Here is a 20089-nt window from a genome sequence, read left to right as displayed (position 1 = left end):
GATAACTCGATTCAAACATAACATGGAGGGCAAGCTGCACGCTTTCTTTTCAGTTGACATGACTCAATGTCAGTAGTATCCTAATAAACCCCAAGGCAAAAACCAAAACAAAGCAGGACCCTTTGTCTTTTCCGTCAACATGACTCAATTTTGTTCGATGAAAATTATGTCCAAGAAGGCATTAAACACCTTCATGGAAAATAGACATCTCATTTAAAAAATTAATTTGTGTAATAGTACCTTGTTATTCCATGTTTTGAATAATTCATGAATAAAGAATTACATCATATATTTATAATTAATTGCCCCCCCACCCTCTAATAATTAACAGGGACAAAAGAATACAATATACTTCCCATTATCCCTACAACAGCTTACCTCATTCTATCTTCGACCTTGATTAAGTAACTTGGACGAATTCAATTTCCTTCCCTATAAGATCACAAATGAAATTTAATTAATAATCGGAATAAAAAAATGGTAAATTTGGTATTTAGATAAGAAATTGAGTGCTCACCATCTTCAAGGCTTGAAATTCAGAGGCAATTCATGGGATAATCACAGAACAAGGCCTCCCAAATTTCGGTGAAGGCCTCCACGATAATGCCGTGATATTGCCTTGAATTCAAAGAAAGAAAACACTGCAGCAGCTGCTCCAAGTCCTTGGCTTCGAACATCTGCTTCTCCATTATCATTTCCAACATCGACCTCTTGAAGTCCTCGTAAGGGTCCTCCGATTTCTTCACCACCGCCACGCTCTCCCACACCTTCCCTTCCGCCGCCGCGCTGGGCATCATCCGCCGTAACATCGAATTCTCCGAAGACAGAGCTCCCGAAGTTTTTGTCTTCGAAACCATTGAATTTGATCCTCTGTATTTCTTTGAACCGAAGCTTCTCCGTCCTTTCATCTTCTTCGTGTTGTTTGCTTTTTTCTTGTTCTTCTTGGTTTCCATGTGGGAGCCCTCAGTTAGACTCTCCAGTGACTGATCCAACTCATCACTGGATGAATCGTCCAAGAAGCTTCTTGAAGTAGAGATTAAGGTTTCAGTCTCTTCATTCTCGGCTTCTTCGCTAGTGAAACATCCACTGTCACGTGACGAAACGCTCGCGATTGCCTTCACTTTCTCCATCTTCTTTTCCTTCTTCTTCACCGATATATCTCCATTGCGCCCATCAGAGAATGGCGCTTCATAGTTTTTCCTTTGAAGCTTGGACTTCTGAGCTTTTGCCACTATGTTCAACCGAGTTGCTTCTTTCTTCCACGAGTAGTCAGGTGACTTAAAGCTTACGTCCGGGGATAAGTACTGATCAGTGCATGATCTTGCCCGGCAGCCGCATCCGACTGATGCTATCTTTGGTGACAAGTGGCGTTTGATGAAAGAGTAGTCTGGTGTCGACGGTGGCGGGGCAGGGAAGTTCGGATAGCCGATGTCTAACGGTTTAGGATTCACCGGAGAAATCAGATGAATTGCCGGGACTGGAGCCTCTGGCAAATTGGAAGGTTTCTTTGATCGACATAACTGGAAAGATGGTATAACACCAGAAAGCTTGAGCTTGAAACGTTTAGCCATCCCTGGAAATCAGGTGTACTTTCCCTGTAATTATTTGTTTACAAACTACAAAGTCCTGAGGCTTTCCAGAACCCAAGTCGATCTATATAACAGAGAAAGGCCGGCCTGGCCATATAGAAAAATACAATAACATCTCAATTCAATATAATTAAAACTGACCAAATCCAAGTGATGACATGAAATCAGGTTTTTACACTCTGAAAGCTACGTAAAATTCCTTAGCGAAACGTTGTGTTCGAAAACGTTTGTACATTAGGTGGGTGGTCAATGTTAAAAAAACCAGCTCCCTCTCTGTAAAATCTACGTTAGCTAGAGTGTCTCTAATAAGCTTGTATTGATACAATTAAAGTAAAATCGTAAACTTCCATGTCAGGTTCTCTGTATTGTTGTGTTTGTCTTGAATGGCAACATCCCTCCAACCCCAAAGGGCAAAGGGTCGAGACTTTTGTCACTTCGTTCTCAACATCAGGACAGAATAATGGAGTAATTGCTGCAGGAAGGTGACACGCTTTCTTCTAGAAAGGTGGGGAGTCTTTCTGATATAATTAGTCGATAAGCTTGTCGACAAAACCTAACACCGCATATGTTTTGTAATGTGTTTCGAAGAATGTCAAGCCTTGCTGAGAACGGAGCTTTTGCTTTTAAATGCTGACACAAACTGATTAAAGCAATTCGATTGTAACTGTGGAGCATGAACATGAACATTCTTCCTTTGGAAACTAGACTCAGCCAAACCTCAATAAACAAAAAACCCCAGAATCTTATTCATTATCCTTAAACAAATTAATGGGGACATGGGTGAGACTTGGGGGAAGGAAATGGGTGTGTCCAGCCGTATTTTGAAGCATTCCTCAGAAGCCACCAAGCACAAACAAACTAAAACCTCGGGGGGCCTTTTCTCTGTCGCTGCCAAAGCATGTTCGGTTATTGGCATTGGTAAGGCACGTGGACTAAAATTAAACACTAGGAAACGAAATTGGAAAAATTCTGCTTCAATGCACACGCGTTTTGAACTTTTTGACTGAAACTGATTCTAGCTGGAGAAACTAACTACGCCAATGGGAAACATGACCACATGAGACAAGGATAACATGGTTTTGTTTGTTAGGCTGTGTTGTCAGGAGATCGAGCAGGCTGAAACCTTCAGGCCCCAAAGTTCCAGACCAAGGAGGAAGAACTGTATAAATGGGCCAATTTAATTAATTTTGGGCCTTTTTTTAAGGTTTTTAATTGACCATTACTTATATTTTAAGCCATGTTTCTCAAATGGAAACCTAATTATTTATTAATTAGTTACATATCCAATACGTACCAACCTAGCTACCTCTCTATTCATGGTCTATAAATGCTTAATTTTCACTAATTAAGAGGAAAAAAATTGCCAATGAAAGCTATTGAGAGATTAATATTATTATTATTATCATGATGGGTTCATTTTTTGAGGTATATATACATAGTATAACTCTAATTAACTAATAATATTGCATTATAACCTTAACTAAATATTGTAGTCTAACTAAATGATAGTATTGTATTATTTTTGTTTACGAAAATTTTATAATCATTTAATTTTCGATCAAAATTGCATATTCACTTTTAAATATATGGAAATTATTTAAATTTCGTACTGATAAAGGATTGAGATTTGCATAATTGAACACAATTAATTGTAGGTGAAGTGAATCTTATACGTATGATATACCATGCATGTATAAGGGAGAAAAAAAAGGAAGAAGGAAGAAGTAGATAGAAGGAAACTTGATCTTCCCATGTATGAACCACCTTTTAAATTGATATAAATAGGGGGGCCTAGGGAGATTACTGTTTCATCACCAAACAGAAGTGCCGAATTGTTTGGTAGTCATGCCAAAGCTCTAAATTAAACAGAAATTCAGGTACGAAATCTATATAGGATTTTCCTCATTCTTTTTTGGCTAGGGGCAGTCAGCTTGCGAAAGGTTTCATCACCTGTCTCTGTGATTGCCAATATGCCATGTTGTTAATTCGAACTGGCCAATTACAGGCTGCCACTACAGCTGATTGATTTGGTTGCATACAAAAATGGGGAATTCCATCTGTGAGATCGGTATTGTACCTAAACACAAGACTGCTGCTTTGCTGATGCTGGGCTACCAAATCCCAAATTAAACGAATTACATACCGTTAAAATCGTGCGTGCACGACGAGACCTACGGGCAAGGGGCACCTCAAGCCTCAAAAAATCTTCCCTCCCCCAAAGGCCAAGGCTCTCCAAATCCTATCTCATTCCAGGTGATTCAACTTGATTCTTCCAACGCAAAAGGCAAGGTTTCCGTTCGAACAACCTCAAGCTCAGAGGGCGAGAGGAAGGAGGAAGGTTTCCTTTCTCTTGCCAGGGTTCCTTTTCCTCTTTCTCTCCCCTTTTGTCTTTCCCTTCCTGTTGCCGTGATGATAAGGAAGCTGTGTCCTAATCTTGACAAACAAGATGGCCTGGAGACCGTCCTGGAAGTGCCCATACCTGAAGAGATGTACACCAAGATGGGCAGCAATGCAGCTTTGCGGTGGCAAAACATGCGTGCCTTGATGAAAGCTCAATCAGCTTTTGACAGGTCAACCCATCTCCAAGCCAAATCAGACAATGAGTTCTTGGCCTTGCTTAAGATTGTTGGCGCCCCTCTCATCCCTTTCCAGGTTCATTTAGAGAATTATACACTTTCAGGTCCCCTGAATTCGAAAGATTGTTCTATTGTGAGTACAACTCTTCCATATCTTCCTTCATTCCTGGAATATTCACACACACACACACAGAGACATAGTACATAGATAACAAGATTCTTGTTGTATGAACAGGAAGCTTCTACTGCAAAATATATAGTACAGCAGTATGTAGCCGCTACCGGAGGACATTTGGCGTTGACTTCAATGACTAGCATGTATGCAGTGGGACAGGTGAAAATGCAGGGGTCAGAGATGCAGCAGGGTGATGATAGCGTGCATACCCGAGGCAACTGCGAGGTCGGCGGGTTTGTGTTATGGCAAAAGAACCCGGATTTGTGGTATTTAGAACTAGTTGTCTCTGGTTTCAAGGTCAGTGCAGGCAGTGACGGTAAGGTTGCCTGGAACCAGTCGTCCTCACAACCTGGTCATGCAAGTAGAGGCCCTCCACGACCCCTTCGCCGATTCTTCCAGGTAATTTTCCTCTTTAGATGGTTTTGTTGGAACCTTGATGTAATGAATTTGGTCGGACAAGGATGTTATAACGTGAATGTTATGATAGAAATCAAGGATGGAGCTGGATTCATTGTTGTGGAACAATGCTGTTACATGCTGTGAAACTTTTCCCTCTTGTAGTTGGCCCAAAGATTTTCTTATTCTAATTAGTTCTTTAATCAAATCAAAAACATTGTGAACCAATTATTTCTGGTAACTTAGGCCACGAAAACCTATTCACAGAAATAATATGACTGGAACTTTCATATAGTACTGTCTTATGCTGCATTGAATCTAACTTCCATGATATTCACCCTGTGGATTCCTCAGGGCCTGGACCCCAGGTGCACTGCTAGCTTATTCTTGGATGCGGTTTGCATAGGAGAGCAGGCTATTAACAACGAAGATTGTTTCGTTCTCAAGCTTGAAACTGCTGCAAACGCCCTCAAAGTGCAGAGTTCAGCGCAAACAGAAATCATCCACCACACAATCTGGGGGTACTTCAGCCAAAGAACAGGACTCCTCGTCAAGTTCGAGGACACGAAGCTGGTCAGGATGAAACCCGTCAAGGGAAACGACTGTGCGTTTTGGGAGACCAGCGTGGAGACAGTGGTCCAAGATTACAAGTACATCGATGGCATCAACATAGCACACAGTGGGAAGACGATCACGACACTTTACAGATACGGGAAGTCATATAATCAGAAGAGGAAGATTGAAGAAACTTGGAGGATCGATGAGGTTGATTTCAACATTTGTGGGTTGTCCAATGAAACCTTCCTGCCTCCAGCTGATCTCAAGAGAGAGCAAGAAGGTGGAGAGCAATGATAAGCTTAGAGTTCCTTTCCTTTTCCTTTTCCTTTTTTTTTCTTTGTAGAAGTTGAAACACAAAGGAAAGTCGAACAAAAATGCGTGTACATATAGGTAAATTTGAGAATCGCTTCAGTCGTCCATGGCTAATTAAGCTTTGCTGAATTCTTTGTTGGTGGAAAATTTATCTTACTATCCAAGACTAAAACCATTAGCCTGCAAAAAACAGTTTAAGCTCTTGGGCCTGGCGAGGCCCATGTCAGTGAATATATTCGGCCCATTTTGATGTTATAACAGGCCCTTTCAGCCCATTTTGGGAACAAAATCCCTCAAAAGGCCCAAATAAACGGCGCCGCTTTAGTCAACAGTAGACACTTCCCAGTTAACAAAAAAAAAAGGGCTCACGCTGAAAACCCTAATTCCTGTAAACTCTATTTAAGCTACTAAAGAGCCCTAGCTTCTTCTCAGCTTGCCGCCTCTGAAGATTTCTCTCTCTTTCTCTGTTGATTATCTTCTTCCTGCAATTGATTTTGGTGAGGAAAACCCTAGCTGGAAATTTCCATCTTATTTTAAATTTCGATTCCTAAAATCAAAACAAATTACAAATTTTTTCTTTTTGGTTTGGATTTTTCTTTCCTTGCATCTGTTTACCCTCTCCTTTTTGAAGCAAAAGTAAGTGATGCTTAAGGAGATATAACGGATGCAGATAGCGAGAGGTTAGCTTACCAGCCCATTGCATTATCTTTATTTGCCTTGGTGTCAAATGGACTTACCGATATTTCCTTTTAGAAGAAAAAATTACTGCTTTTTGCTTAGTTTATAAATCCAAGTAGAAGCTTTTGTTGTTGGCAAGGGATGAATGCTTATCTTATCCTACACTCTGATGAACCGTGTTGAATCAGTTTTCCGCTTATTGATATTCTGATGCCAATTTTTCTTTTAATTTTCTCTTTTTATTTGATTTTATGGTTTTGAAGTGAAGGCAGATGATGTAAAGTTTCTTATCCTACACTCTGAAACATGAATGTAGACTGATAAACTCCGCTTATTATCTGATGCCTTCGCTCAACTGAGTTTAAGATTCTCCTTTTTTTTTACCATTTTGTTTTGTAAAATTTTTTATTTTATTTGATTTTAATATTATTTTCAATGATGAGAAGAAGCAGACGGGCGGTCTGAATCTGATGCCATGTTGTATGTCTGCAATTTTCCACTTGTGGAATTTCTCTGAGTTTCAATTATTTCAAGCTCTCTTTGTTTTCTGAGTTCTTTTCTTTTTTGAACTTTGTAGTTTAAAGCTGAAAAGATTTATCTTTTTATGCAATGATGAAGTTGCTTAAATTATGTCTGGACATATGATATTAGTCTATGATTAGCTATAGCTATGCATCTTCTGAGCAAAGTATTATCAATCTATATGGCTGCATGGTGAAATAACTCTTGAAATAGACTTGGGTTTGTGAAGTTCTTACTTATGCACTTGCAGCACTGATGGTTCTTGGTTTTATTTGGAATGTATCTTGAGTTTAGTCTGCTTGTTTTTGTAGTAAATCCTTTGTGTTTCATGCTAAACAAATATCAGGTTCTGTAAAATGTTTGGTGAACTTGTTATCTACTGCCTTAAGAGTATTCGTTAAGGTGCTATTTATAGAAATGTCTTTCATATAAAATGCAGTTGTTCACAATTATTTTGATGATTTTCTATGCATTGAATGTAGATATTTCTTTAAATAGTAAATTTAACTAGTGCTCTTATGCATTTGGTAACAATTTATCATACTTCTACATGGATTAAGGTAGAGCTTTGCAAAGGACCTTATGACCATGTGGATGTTGTCCAGAAGTTTTTTGAGTTGAAGATTTTAAGATTGTGAAGACTTTTGCAATTCTGGTTGATCAACACCACTGGATTTTCATCTTTGTATAATCTTTAGGAACATATATATTAGTTTGGGAGCTCATGTTTGATTTTAAGGCTATTTCTAGATGTGTATTTTTTTTTATAACAGGAGATTTGAAGTTCTGATTAGCTTGAATGATCAAGCTAGCTGATATGGGGCTGATTTGGCTGGATGGCAAAGTGTGGTGTGGGATTTTTGGATCAATGGTGCAAGGTGGTGGAATTTTTCTCTCCGCTGCTCTGCATCTCTAAATTGTATTGGGTTCACATAGGTCTGGTATGGATTTAGTGGGATGTATTGCAGTGATAGAGTGGTAGCACCTAGGATGTGGTTGGTATGCTGCTGTATGTGTGGTACTTTTCCTGTGTTTTAATTGGATGTAAAGACATTCCATATTTGGTTTAACATCCAATTAAAATGCAAGAAAAGTGCTCCACATGTAGTACACTAAACTCAAACTTAGTCTTAGTTAATTGTAGATTAATTTAATTGCTTTTATTTTAGCATTGTGTTTAGCTGAACAGATCAAATGTAATTCAATGGAGATCTGTTAATGATTATTGTTGATATTGGCTTTATGTTTTATTGCCCTTTCTATCACATTCTTTGATTGATTATCTTTGTATATTTCATGCTGTAGTTTGATGCTTTGATATGCATTGGGTGGGTGGCTTCTTTTGCTGACCACATCAATGGATGTAAAAGGTTAATCTGTTTAAAAGATTATGAACTCGACAAAGTCAACAGTTAGGGCCCAATGATGCAGAACAAACAATTGACGTTAAATTTTTGCCTTATCTGGCTATGAAGGCTCTGTTCCCCCATTGGAATCACAACGGTAGTTGGTTGGTCAAGTGATAAGCTTATCCAGAACAATGTGGAAACCACAAAGCCACAACTGTACCTAACTGCTGGATAAAGCATTATGAGGCTTAGTGGGATCAGGTTGGTCTCGCCTATGGTAGAAATGGATGGTCAAATCTTGTTCTTCTTACGCTTGGATATGGTGCTGTAAATCTAAGACAAAGACTGTTGTCCCATGTGTTGCTGTAATCTTCGTTTGTCTGGGGTGGTTTCTACATCATATCTATCCTCAAGGCAGTCAAGCAGTGGGGACAATGATATGTCTTTTGTTCGTGCTATTTACCTGTAAATATTAGTATTTGGTTATGGGACTTAGCTTTCCCACCCGCTTTGTACTCTGTTAGTAGCTCTTGGAATAAAATCAAATGACCCACACTAGATGGAAATTTGAGTAAATATTACTTCGACACTGTCTTGTAAGACCAAACTAGTTCAAAGACAGACATTGATTCACTATGAGTTGTGTTACTTTGAGATTGTGTACGAGAAAAAGGACAATGTAATGTTCTTCAACGTTACGCTTTCCGTCTTTCATTATGTCACCATTTAAACATTGATTAACACTAATCATGTCTTAACCTTATATTTAATCGTTTGCTTAGAGCACCGTCACGGGTGTAAAAGTCAACCCGAGGAAACGCGGTGGTCAAAGGGTGGTAAGACATTAAAGTCGCATGTAACGGCGCCTCGTTGGACCCACCAAAAGCAAAAACAGCGCCGGTAGTTGCTAAAAGGCCTAAAACCGAAACTCTCGTGGCTGAATATCATGTTAATGGTTTAATTACTGCAAAGTCTTCTCTTCCTCCCATTATTATGACACTTCACCTACCTTTCTGCTCCCTCTTCCACTCTCTCTAATAATAACAGTCAATTCTTTCTTTCTGCTCTCTATCCCAATCACTGGTTCTAGCAAAAACAGGCAAGCGGCTTCAAAACTTTGTGGTTGAGAGCTGAGAATGAAGGGCCAGGATTCACCGACAGTGGTTTCGATAGCGATTCCCGTACAGCAACAAACGGCAGGCAGTGCGAATAAACACAGCTCTGTCGCGGGTTTCGTCGGTAGAAGTGGGTACAAATTCTGGGTCTTGGCTGCAATTCTCTTACTTGCTTTCTGGTCCATGTTCACTGGCTCTGTTTCTCTCAAATGGTCTTCTGGTGACCTTACTAGATTCTCTGATGACTCTGAGTTCTCTGTCTATGACGATCTCGACGTCCTCGTAAGCAATCAATCTCTCTCTCTCTCTCTCTCTTTTCTTTTTCTCTTTGGGATTGACTCGTTTGTCTCATCCTAGGAATTGGAAGATAGAGAGAAGGTGGTGAGGAAGATGTGGGATGTTTATACGCATAGCGCTAGCCTTCGTTTGCCGAAGTTTTGGCTTGAAGCTTTTGAGGCTGCTTATGAATATTTATCAAGTGATGTTCCTGGAGTTCGAGACACTGCTATGTCTGAGATTGCCAAATTATCCATGCGCTCCCTAAATCTTGATCCGCTCTCCCCAAAATCAAAGGTCACCATTCTCTTCCTCTGATATTGATCCCTGTTACATGATTTTGATCTACCCCATAGCTTCATGTAAAGATTAGAGCCTGGTTTCATTCTTTCATTGCTGTGGGCATAAGTTGAATTCCAAAGATTTGGAGAATTTGAGTGCACTGTTCTGAACAAGTAATAGGATCCCGCAATTCAGTGAGGGTGCTTTATTTTAATTATTTTTTTAATGATTAAAAAGGTTGCTTGTTCCTCTTGGTTGGTTCCCTTCAGATTTAAGTAACATTTCCTGTTAACTCAGAAAAATCCAGGATTTGTCCGAATGCCATGGAAGTTAGATTCTTTTATTGTTATCAATTCAGAGATTGGTTTATAGTAAAGTTCTGTTAGAAGGGATGGGGGTGTGCGAATGTCCTGTACCTCCTAATAGATAATCAAATCAGCATTCCTTTTTCTTAATTACTTCTCTAAAACCATGCTATTTTGGGGTTAATTTGGATCTCTTTTGCCCATGGTTCGAATAATTTTCTATTAATAACTCGGGAATTTCTCTGCTGTTTTTTTTATTATGAACAAGTCATTTCTTCATATGATGTGACAAATAAGTAGGTTTCTAACATTCGTCATCTTGTTGTAATGTCCAGAGTACCAGTCAAGGAAGAAAGACTTTCAATCAAGCTGATGAACCAAAGGACATAGCTGTAACTGGGACTATGCAATAACAGGAATTCCCCCATACCATACGAGTTGCCAGTTTCACCCTTGCAATCTCTCCTTCTGCTTCAAGTTCGGAGGAAATGGCACACGAAAGATGAATTGGTAATTCCAATTGCTGGTGTCCAATTTTCCCACCTTCCACCTTTGAATAAGCAGTGGAAGCTTGACGTCTTTGAGAATTGAGATGTTGAAGTGTAAAAATGGATGCTTTGAGTCAAGTCTAGGTCCTTGCATTGTGGACAAGTACACTTACGGAATATTAATTCTATTCGTACGTGGTGGATACATTGGAGGAAGAAATGTGGCCTCCATGTTGCTAAATTCCTTTGTTTCTAATGTGCAAGATATCTGTATTTCATGTCTTCCTTCATATATGAAATATTTTAAATGCGTTGAAACTTGAAAGAATAAACCTAACAACGAATACACAGAGCACATTGCTGCTATGATGAACCTCTCTTGTAATTAAAAATAAATGACTTCACCGCAACTGACATCTTCTTCAACAAAATCGCTTGAGCAGATTCAAAATTACTGCTGCTGCTGTTACTCTGTAAGGAGGCGGGGGAAAAAATCCCAACTTAGAACATTTACAAACAGTAAAGCCAAATGTATTTACACCGACCTCTCGAAAATCTTCTACCCTCTGAATCTCACCCACTATGTTCTCTCGAAAATATCAATCTTCTACCGTCTGAATCTCACCCATCATGATCCGGTTACTGACAACGTTGAATCCCAAAACAGCGGGACTCACCTTCTTTCCCTTCTTCCCCTTCCTCTTGCTTCCGCCCTTTGAAGAACCATCTGGGCCGACTGCATTATCCTGGTCAAAGTCACCAGCAGCCGTATTGCCAGAATTTACATTTCTGGCACTTGCCTCTGTGAACTTTAGGTCATTTCGATTTTGAAAGGCAATCTCAAGTACGTCTGCTGGTAACAACTCCTTGTAGTTGAGAAATTTCTCAATGAACTCGTGGTTCGGATCAAATGAACCGAGGTTCTCTACCAGAAGTATCTGAGCCTCTGATCTAGATTGCTTCAAACAAAATTCCAAGAAACTTGTATCTAGCAAAGAGAAAGGAAAAGTGAAACAAGGTTAAAATGCCAACAATCACCAAGTATTCAACCAGCTTTTATATCTAGAAGACTAGAATGATAGATTCACAGAATTAGAGATAGGACGAGCAATTATTAGTACATCATCTTATGCTGAAAAGAAGAGGTTAAACCCGAAAATGACATGCTCTGTATTACAACAAAAAGAAAACAGGATAATATACAAACATAGTCTTCTACCTAGAATAGGTATAACTTATACCACATAGCAAAACGCCATACCTTTTGTCCCAATAAGCCTAACACACTCACTCTCGCACCACTCTCTGAAATCCATGGCCTCTGCATAAAAGTGAAATGCACATGATGTCAAATTTTTTATAGCAAGTAGTTAATAAAAAGCAACAAACTTTTTCTACAAAGACCTTAATCATCTCAGGATGACTTACCAGAATGCTTGGCCGATGTGTCCCTTTTCCCTTTGAGGGAAGATGCAGAGGCAGGAGAGGATGACAGAGTAGTCTCAATTTGTCTGCCACCCACTGACTTCTGTCGGCTTAATGACCCGCTTGCAATTCCTTTAACAGGAGTATTTTTGGTTCCCCAACTGCCCATGTTTGCTAGATGCGGGAAATCAGCTCTGTTTACAACAAAAGATAACAAAAATTCACATCTGTAGGGAATAATTGACTGAATCTCATTAATGTAAAGTCAGCAAGGATAAACATTTACTTTTCTCTGTTTGCAAGGATGTATTATAAGTCTTGGCTTTGGATGGGATAAAAATGGCAAAGAGTATTCCCGCATTGACTCCAAAAATTGGGATAATTATATTAAAGTTTACGTCAAAATCTAAATTTTCTTTTCACTAGAATAATATCACTCTCTAGCTGCCATACTTAGCTGTGTGCAGGTTATATGAAGTAACATTGATTTAACAAGTACTCCAGATAAGGAGTTGCTGAACAGGATAACTGATGAAATAACAAGAGATAGACCCAACTTTCCAATTCACTCTAGCAATGACAATACTGAAGAACCGTAAACATTTAAGCATGAGTGTGTGCGTGTGTGTGTGTGTGTGTGTCTGTGTGTGTTTTTACGTTTTGCAGGGGGGACGGGGTGGATTGGTGAAGAGAACTCACTGCTTTGTTTCTTGCTTTGTCTGATCAATAGGGCCCCAGAATAGGTCATCTTCGACTTTATATTTTGACTGAGAAGATGCATGTGAATTAATATGGATGGGAGATGCAACCTTCGATGGTGAAGATGCAGTGATGGACCATGATGAAGCAGCACCATGAGTTGACTGACTTGGCTGGGATTTTTGAGGAGTTGGTATTGGATTTGTGGGCTGGACAGAGGAATTCCTCTTCTGCTGCTCCTTTTGGATGTCTCTTAATGATGTGGGTTTAGAAAGTTTCTTAGAATCAGTAGACCAAGCTGGCACAGGGGAAGGGTTTACTTGCTCCCCTTTCCAAGGAACAAAATCTCCCAAAGAAGGACCTGACGGAATTGAAGGCAATACTTCCTTCTCCAGCTGCGCAGGACGAGAACTTCTGCCTTTCTCAACAGGACTTGCACTAACAGGCACTTCAGCAGGAGTAAGAGGAACCGACACTTTTGCTCCTGCACCCTTTGCTTTTGCAGACTTTTTCCGACTCTTTTTAGTTTCTTTCGCCTCAATAAAGTTGTCATCATCAATAGGTTCCACATTTGTGGTGGTAATATGAACAGACGATAAAGTAGAAATACTGTCAGGAACATCTGCATCTCTTTCGCTGGATTTTCCCAAAACTTCTTCTGCCAACAGATCATGTAATGGGCTCTTTTCACTATTTGGATTTGCAGAATTGTCAGGTTTCCCAACAGCTGCCTCGATAATATCTGCATCTCTTTGACTTTCTCTAGAAACTTTGGGTTCCAAGCTAACCACAACTCCAGCCCAAGGAGTTGACAAACTCATGGAGTTCACAGAAGAAGTAATCTCTGATACAGCCATCTCAGCTTGTGCCTTCCTTTGTTCTTCCTGTTGTATTTCCAACAATGACTTTGCCTTGAAACCAGGAGCAGGTTTCCAAGCACGTAAGGCAGGCTGTATCGGCGTGTTCTGTGCTGGAAAAGAATCAGAAAGTCTGGATTCACCCTTGTGTTCTGTGGTTTCAGCATCAGCAATACCAACATTTGCAGCTGAAGAGCTTTGAACATATTGAGAATCCATGTGGACAACGGTGGCAATTCTGGATTTATTCTCTTCCCTCTTTCTTGGAGATGTTCCATAAAGGTTATCTCCTGCAGTGTTAGTGTCACCAACAACTGGCTCTTCAGTTTCAGATGGTTTCAACTGCACCGAAGAGGAAGCCTTTGCAACTCCCTTTGCCTGGTCAGAAGCTTGTAACGACTTACTAGATTTTTGCTTTCTAGTCTTCTTTTCTGAAGCTTTTCTTACCTCACGAGCTTCAACATTCTTAACTTCTCTCACCACAGAAGGCTGATCATCACTTCTTTCTCTTTCAACTTGCAGTTCATCAATAGCAGCAGTAGGTTGAACATGCTCATTAATAGGTGTATCAATTTTAGAGGTTCTAGTAATAGCAATTTCAGGGTGCTCCAGAGTTACACAATTTGCATCATTCCCTGCGGCTGCAATTGGTACAATGTCATCCATCTTCTGAGCATCGTCCAGTGGCTGCTCCGGTTTAAGAGCATGACAGTCAGAAGCAATGAAGGGGGCCTGCACAAGAGCAGCCTCCTGGGAGGATAAAGTCATCACTTCCATTGAAGGTGAGCTTTCAACAATTGTTGTCACTGGCAAAGACTGTTGAATGTCATTAACCTGTTCTGGGGCATTAGTTCCCCAGCTCATCTGACGATTGATACTACCAAACATCTGGTGCGGCAAATGCAGAGGAGCTTCAGAACTAACAGCATAACCCATATCCTTGGTAGCTTGCGGAGGCAGATTCATAAAGTTATTGGCATGTTCATCTTGGGTGGCTGGGAGTTGTATCTGTGAGCCAATCTGAAGCATATCTTGTGATGACTGGAGTCGATTGGGATCCACTGATGCATTTCCAGTTGGCATTGTAGTAGCCTGTAAGTGTCCATAAGAAGGCTCACCAAAATGCTGCTGGGACTGATGTTCTTGATAAACCTGTGAAAGCAACTGTTGTTGCCGTAACAACTGTTGCTGTTCCTCCTGTCTCTGTTGCTGCTTAAGCAACATGATCTTCTCAAGTAATAACATATGTTGTGTAGTTACTGATGCCTGGGGTGGTAGCTGCTGCATCAAATATTGCTGCTGCTGCTGCAACAATAGCAGTTGGGGGTCTTGAGATAAACCAGAGGAGATCAACTTTTCTGATGTTAAAATACCAGATGAGTTATCCATAGTTTGACCAAGCAAACTTGTCAAGGAAGGTGGGGTTGGTGTTTGCAGCCTCTGTTGCTGGATCCCAAATGATGCTTGGGTTGGAAAACTCTGCGCGTGATGTAACTCAATCTTATCTTGAAGAGGATCCAAAGCACCTTGTGATGGGAACTTTGACCAACCACCAACACTATTGTTTACTCCAGGAGCAGATCTTTCAGATAATCCTTGGAGGATGGACATCATATCAGCACCTTGTGAATGAGGTGGCTGAAGAATGTTGTCAGTCAATGATGTTAGGAGCTTTGCATGAGGTGCAGGTGAGTCAGAGATGATCTCTGACTTTGAAACCATAGATGCAGCATCTCTCCCTGGCCAATAAGGGTAGGGTTTTGGTAATGACCTCTGCCTTTCAAGCGTCATTCTCTTGGCCAAGAGATAGAGGTCATTTCCACTTTCTATACCAGATGCCGGAATGCTACTAGAATTATTAGCAATATAGCCTTGCAGACCTAAATCAAAACCATACGAGATACGTTAAGCTGTCACCCGTTTGAAAATACTAGAAGAAAGATTGAATAAACTTCCGGGGGTGGGGAGGGGGGATTCCTTATAGATCAAAAAACTAGAATACTTTACCTTTCAGAGTTCAGCACACTAGATTATATCAAATAAATTAAATAAATCTGTTTCTGTATGTTAAAACCTAACCTTGAGATGGATTGCTCAAGCTGCCAGACATGAGTGACTCCAGAAACCTATTTTCAGCTTCTGTTGTTGAACCATGTTTAGGTCTTGGCTCATTTCTGATAATATCAACCTCACTTGCACCAACATGAACTTTCCCAAAGCTACTCAAGTTTGGCCTGCTTGACACATCTGAGAGTTCACCCTGTTTTTGCACACCAAATCCAGGTGGTGGTCGTGCTTTAGCTCGTAAATGTGGCATTACATCACCAAGTAAAGAAAACGGTGAGTCCTTGGGTGCACTTGCAAGCCGAACTTCCAAATCTATCCCAAAATATCCTGCCTCAAACCAACCTATAATGTCAATCCCTGAAAAAGGGCCTTGAATTTCACCTTGAGGATCTTTGTAGTGTAGGAGAAGGTCCTCTGGAGCAGGCAGCTTCCTCAGTTCAGGTTCCCTCTCCAAAACTCCAGATGGTTGCCTCTTAAGAATAGGATCCTCACTGGTTTGCCAATTCGTTTCATCTCTGGAATAGGATGAATTCATCACATTACTTTCTCGTTGGTTAATCATATCGTTCTGTGGTTGTGACCAGCATATATCAGGGGTTCTTGACCTGACATCATTTGGAATCTCCTTCCAATCATGTGCCACTGTATGTGACCGTTCTCCCAAAGATGAGGCTCGCCACATGGTGCCAGGATTAACAGAGTTAGTCACTTGTGAGCTTATTTCCCTACTTATGGGCACCTCATCAGCCTTTCTGTAAGAACCGGTATCATCCATAGCTGCAAAAATATAAGTGCATAAAAGATCAATGGTAGTAGTCACATAATAGAAACACTGATGCTGTCAAGATAGAGCAAGCAAGCAATATGTCAGATCTACACAAAGCGGTACAGCGCACTGAATTTCAGACAGAACGACAAAAGCTGAAAATCAGTGTGCAAAAAACCTCAAAACACCAATCATATTAAACTAACTTACCAATCCATTCAACATACAAATGTTATCTATAAGAGCTGATTATCTCCTTCCCCATAACAAATCTGAACTAACCCTTAATCCCCAAGACAAACTGATTGGGCTTGGCTAACTGAAGCCTTCTTTATTCCAACCCATATAACAGTAATTCTTAAAAAGATGTAGCAATGAACCATATCTGATATGGTTCAAAACCTTCAAATGAGAAGACTTTTCATAGCCAATAAAATAATTTGCAGGATGGTTGCCATTGGAATGAAATATAAACTAAACAGTTTATGTAATTATACCTTCGGGTTTGAATTTACTGTCTGGGTATCCCTTATGCTTTTCAAGTGGCGAACCCTCTAAGTAATTTGAATAACTGCTCTTCGGAACATCCACACTTTCATCTTTACAATCGTCAACAGCAGGCAGTAAATCTTCCCTGCTGCCTGCGTAAACCAATCCAAGCAGAAATTAGACACTACACCAAAATAAGCACAGATATACAGGAGTAATTTATCTTGAACTGGTAGAATACCAATCTTGTTTCGTCTTGAATGAGTAAACTCTATTGAGTTCCGGCCAGCAGGCCCATCTTTAGGCACCTGAGGAGCACCACTACTTGTTATGTCCCCTTTGTCAATTCCCTTCAGAACAACCTGTCCAAAAGGCAATCAAATCAATAGCAGAGTCTAAATCGAACGTCACCATTATAATACAGAGAAAGAAATTTACCATTTCATCAGAATTTGGAGCACAAAGAGCTAGAGGTTCCAATGGTTCATTCTGTGTAAGAGAAGGCACTTGTACAAGTTCTTCTATGAGTTTTTGATAAATTCTCATGTCAGTTCTCCTATATAACTCAAGCAATTTTGTCCTATTATATCTTAAAGGGGACGGCTCCCCATGGCCAATTTCACTCTTGTCTGATATGGTTCCGAGAGATTGACGATGAGAAGATACGCTAGCCACTGGATTTCCACCAGAACTTCCCCTTCCACGGCCAGCAGAAAATGTTGAAGGGTGGTTTTCTCCACGTCCCCGGCTGTAGGAAAATGTGGGAACCTGTTTGCTTGGAGTTAGTGTTTGGTGATGAGGAGGCTCTCCCCTTCCTCGACTTTGAGAAGAGGTGGATCTCCATGGCCGATAGTGATCCCCCTCCCTCTCATCCTTCCCGTGACTAGAAAGATGTGACAGCCCTTTATCAAGAGGCATATCACCATCTCTGCCAGAGTCCGTCCACTTGTCACGCAAGCTTTCAGTGTCTTTATCATCAGGTCCCCAGCGTGTGTTCCATTTGCTCTCACGCCGTTGATCATAGTTTGAGTCCCTGTTACCTGAGTCAGTCCACCGCTCAGAGGGAGGACGGCGTGCTTCTCCGAAGTGTCTTGAAGGCAAGTTATCTGCCCATCGATCCATTCTGCGGGTGTCACTGAGCTCTTTATCTCCATCCCTCCAGTGATCTTTGCGCACAGATGAATGGGTGTCTCGTTCTTCATCACGCCAGCGGTCTCGGCGACCAGTTTCCATATCAAGTAAGGATGGCCTGAAAACATCCTTCTTCTTCAGGGTATCATGCATCTCCTCACCATTTCCTGATGGCTTCATGACATCAGAGCGACTGCCATGAGCTATATAAGGAGCAGGATGACTTTCCTGTATAGGTAATTGAATATCAAGGGGTAAAAAGAAGCACCTCTGACACAGTAAGAATACTAAACAAAACACTAACTAATTCTTGAGATGAGAACAGTTTGTTGAAATGAAGATGCAAGAAGCATTCAAACAACATAAAACCCAAGTCTACAAATAAACAACGAGAATTCTATAGCCAAAAAACAACATACCACAGTTCCTAGTCCAGGCTTACTCTCCCCTGGCTTTGGCAGAAGCCATTGTGGAGAAAGCGGAATAGGATTCTCAGATCCCTGAACATCTGCATAAATCAAACAGATACACCAATTAGAAAAATGGCATATATCCAAAGTAAGTGTTTGTAATTAAAATGCTTAAACTTACGCCCAAACGATAACACACAACAGGTACACTAGCACATATACAAGAAATGAATTTTATAGAAACAGATTTTTAAGAAATGACCAAACTTGCCTCTTGAAACTCCCACATTGGTTTAACATCGGATAAGAGGGAAAACAATCATGAATGAGGGAAAAAAAAATCAGGTGTAAAGACAAAAATCGTTTGCAAAGTGTCAATGGACTTTCAGATGCAGCAATGCATTGCAACTAAATTAAACTAGCACATAGAGATGTCTTAGAAAAAGCAAATCCTGAAACAGTTAATGATCTGAAATTTAAAACATCAGTAGATAGCAAAAAGTTAAGTCGTCACTGATCATGGAATAAGATATATAAGATTAATCACATAAATCCTAGCATCTAACAAGTGGTTGAAAGAAATTACTCTGTAATAAAATTGTACAAGAAATGAAATCAAAAAGTATGTCCAATAATCGCCTTTTTGAGTCGAATTAATTAAAAACAAAAAGAATAACGTCAGTACGTCGCCATCAAATCGCACTTTTAACATTGAAAATAATTTTTAAAAAAATATATTTTCAGTTCGGTAACTAAAGTGCGCCGCACTAGTGAACAGCTTAAAGCTATCCTTATTTCTCTTCTTCACATTTCAATAACCAGACGGCACTAAAAATGACACCAGAGAAACAAAAAAAAAAGAACAAAAGCCTGGCATTTCCAAGCGATAAAACCAAAAACCCTAACTTCGAGCAAACAAAAACAATAATAACCGCACCAATCTCGCAAAACCACTGAATCTACAATAATGCTTCAATAACACGAGGAAATGAGCACAAGGGAGTAAGAAAAGGTCTGAGCTAGGGTTTTACTCTGACGAATGAAAGGAGCCATTAATCCTAAATGAGAGAACAGAAAAGGGAAGCCCTGGGGTAAAATACCTTTGGAGATCGGGTGGGGAGGGTTGACAGTGAGGTGTTGGCGGGAATCGGAGGCAGAGCTATGAGCCATGGATGATCGGTGAAAGTTGAAAGAACTGAAGAGAGAAAACCAAAGGAAAACCCTTGTTGCTGTTTTTCTTTTCTTTTTTCCTTTTTTCTCGTGCTCTTAAGCGGGGTGAGAAAAGGAAGATCGTGAAGAGACGGGGGAAATATAGGTTCGGTGAAAAAAAACAAATTATAATAAAAAAGTGGTAAAAAGATAAAATTATGGAGGGATAGGTTACGGCTTACGTTAGTGAGTAGGGGTTAATTTGTTGTCCAACTATAGTTACTGTTGGACGGATTCTTATGATTATCCGGTCGATAACATCTACGCGCTAGACGAACTACGTGGAAAGCACGCTTTCCGTATAATTCTTTCCGTGAGTTACACGCGAGGTCTTGGTGAGGAAAGAAAAAAAGTGTGTATCCGTTTTTGGTTCGATTGGTGCGCAATACGCCACGACCGCCCAGGTTAGGGTGGA

General features: G+C 40.3%; 4 protein-coding genes and 2 non-coding genes across 6 annotated transcripts; 4 read left to right on the top strand and 2 right to left on the bottom strand.

Annotated features, from left to right (window-relative positions):
• Positions 1 to 212: 212 nt before the first annotated feature.
• Positions 213 to 1650, bottom strand: OFP7 (ovate family protein 7). The gene is made up of 2 exons (XM_021429128.2): positions 518 to 1650; positions 213 to 432 (listed from the first exon to the last, which is right to left on the bottom strand). The coding sequence occupies exon 1, from the start codon at positions 1569 to 1571 to the stop codon at positions 537 to 539; it is 1035 nt and encodes a 344-aa protein (XP_021284803.1). The 5' UTR covers positions 1572 to 1650; the 3' UTR covers positions 213 to 432; positions 518 to 536.
• Positions 1651 to 3475: 1825 nt separating this feature from the next.
• Positions 3476 to 8031, top strand: LOC110416681 (DUF620 family protein (DUF620)). The gene is made up of 3 exons (XM_021428723.2): positions 3476 to 4298; positions 4401 to 4739; positions 5091 to 8031. Exons 1-3 carry the CDS (start codon positions 3999 to 4001, stop codon positions 5586 to 5588), a joined length of 1137 nt encoding a protein of 378 aa, XP_021284398.1. The 5' UTR covers positions 3476 to 3998; the 3' UTR covers positions 5589 to 8031.
• Positions 6415 to 6502, top strand: LOC149527217 (small nucleolar RNA R16). The gene has a single exon (XR_016351287.1). It is a non-coding gene; the product is annotated as a small nucleolar RNA R16 (small nucleolar RNA).
• Positions 6549 to 6633, top strand: LOC149527216 (small nucleolar RNA R16). Its single transcript, XR_016351286.1, has one exon. It is a non-coding gene; the product is annotated as a small nucleolar RNA R16 (small nucleolar RNA).
• A 1062-nt stretch (positions 8032 to 9093) lies between the features above and the next one.
• Positions 9094 to 10903, top strand: LOC110416203 (uncharacterized). The gene is made up of 3 exons (XM_021428099.2): positions 9094 to 9552; positions 9628 to 9843; positions 10469 to 10903. Exons 1-3 carry the CDS (start codon positions 9292 to 9294, stop codon positions 10544 to 10546), a joined length of 555 nt encoding a protein of 184 aa, XP_021283774.1. The 5' UTR covers positions 9094 to 9291; the 3' UTR covers positions 10547 to 10903.
• Positions 10904 to 10985: 82 nt separating this feature from the next.
• On the bottom strand, positions 10986 to 19730 carry LOC110416202 (GYF domain-containing protein). Its single transcript, XM_021428098.1, has 10 exons — positions 19566 to 19730; positions 18475 to 18563; positions 17363 to 18283; positions 17166 to 17286; positions 16933 to 17076; positions 15682 to 16446; positions 12746 to 15482; positions 12050 to 12240; positions 11883 to 11942; positions 10986 to 11609 (listed from the first exon to the last, which is right to left on the bottom strand). Exons 1-10 carry the CDS (start codon positions 19633 to 19635, stop codon positions 11221 to 11223), a joined length of 5487 nt encoding a protein of 1828 aa, XP_021283773.1. The 5' UTR covers positions 19636 to 19730; the 3' UTR covers positions 10986 to 11220.
• Positions 19731 to 20089: the final 359 nt, after the last annotated feature.

Source organism: Theobroma umbraticum, unplaced genomic scaffold (genome assembly GCF_002168275.2).
Source record: "Theobroma umbraticum cultivar Fairchild unplaced genomic scaffold, ASM216827v3 scaffold_51.0, whole genome shotgun sequence".
Classification (NCBI taxonomy): Eukaryota; Viridiplantae; Streptophyta; class Magnoliopsida; order Malvales; family Malvaceae; genus Theobroma; species Theobroma umbraticum.
The sequence above is the reverse complement of the archived record's forward strand: the minus strand, read 5'-3'. Positions and strand labels throughout refer to the sequence as shown.

Excerpts from the sequence above, each read along its gene's own strand:
- OFP7 (XM_021429128.2), bottom strand. The coding sequence starts at position 1,571 with ATGGCTAAACGTTTCAAGCTCAAGCTTTCTGGTGTTATACCATCTTTC.
- LOC110416681 (XM_021428723.2), top strand. The coding sequence starts at position 3,999 with ATGATAAGGAAGCTGTGTCCTAATCTTGACAAACAAGATGGCCTGGAG. Across the intron at positions 4,299-4,400 it reads ATTCGAAAGATTGTTCTATT|GAAGCTTCTACTGCAAAATA; the intron begins GTGAGTACAACT and ends TTGTATGAACAG. Across the intron at positions 4,740-5,090 it reads CCCTTCGCCGATTCTTCCAG|GGCCTGGACCCCAGGTGCAC; the intron begins GTAATTTTCCTC and ends TGGATTCCTCAG.
- LOC110416203 (XM_021428099.2), top strand. The coding sequence starts at position 9,292 with ATGAAGGGCCAGGATTCACCGACAGTGGTTTCGATAGCGATTCCCGTA. Across the intron at positions 9,553-9,627 it reads ATGACGATCTCGACGTCCTC|GAATTGGAAGATAGAGAGAA; the intron begins GTAAGCAATCAA and ends GTCTCATCCTAG. Across the intron at positions 9,844-10,468 it reads CGCTCTCCCCAAAATCAAAG|AGTACCAGTCAAGGAAGAAA; the intron begins GTCACCATTCTC and ends TGTAATGTCCAG.
- LOC110416202 (XM_021428098.1), bottom strand. The coding sequence starts at position 19,635 with ATGGCTCATAGCTCTGCCTCCGATTCCCGCCAACACCTCACTGTCAAC. Across the intron at positions 16,447-16,932 it reads CAGTAAATTCAAACCCGAAG|CTATGGATGATACCGGTTCT; the intron begins GTATAATTACAT and ends ATATTTTTGCAG. Across the intron at positions 11,943-12,049 it reads CACATCGGCCAAGCATTCTG|AGGCCATGGATTTCAGAGAG; the intron begins GTAAGTCATCCT and ends ACTTTTATGCAG.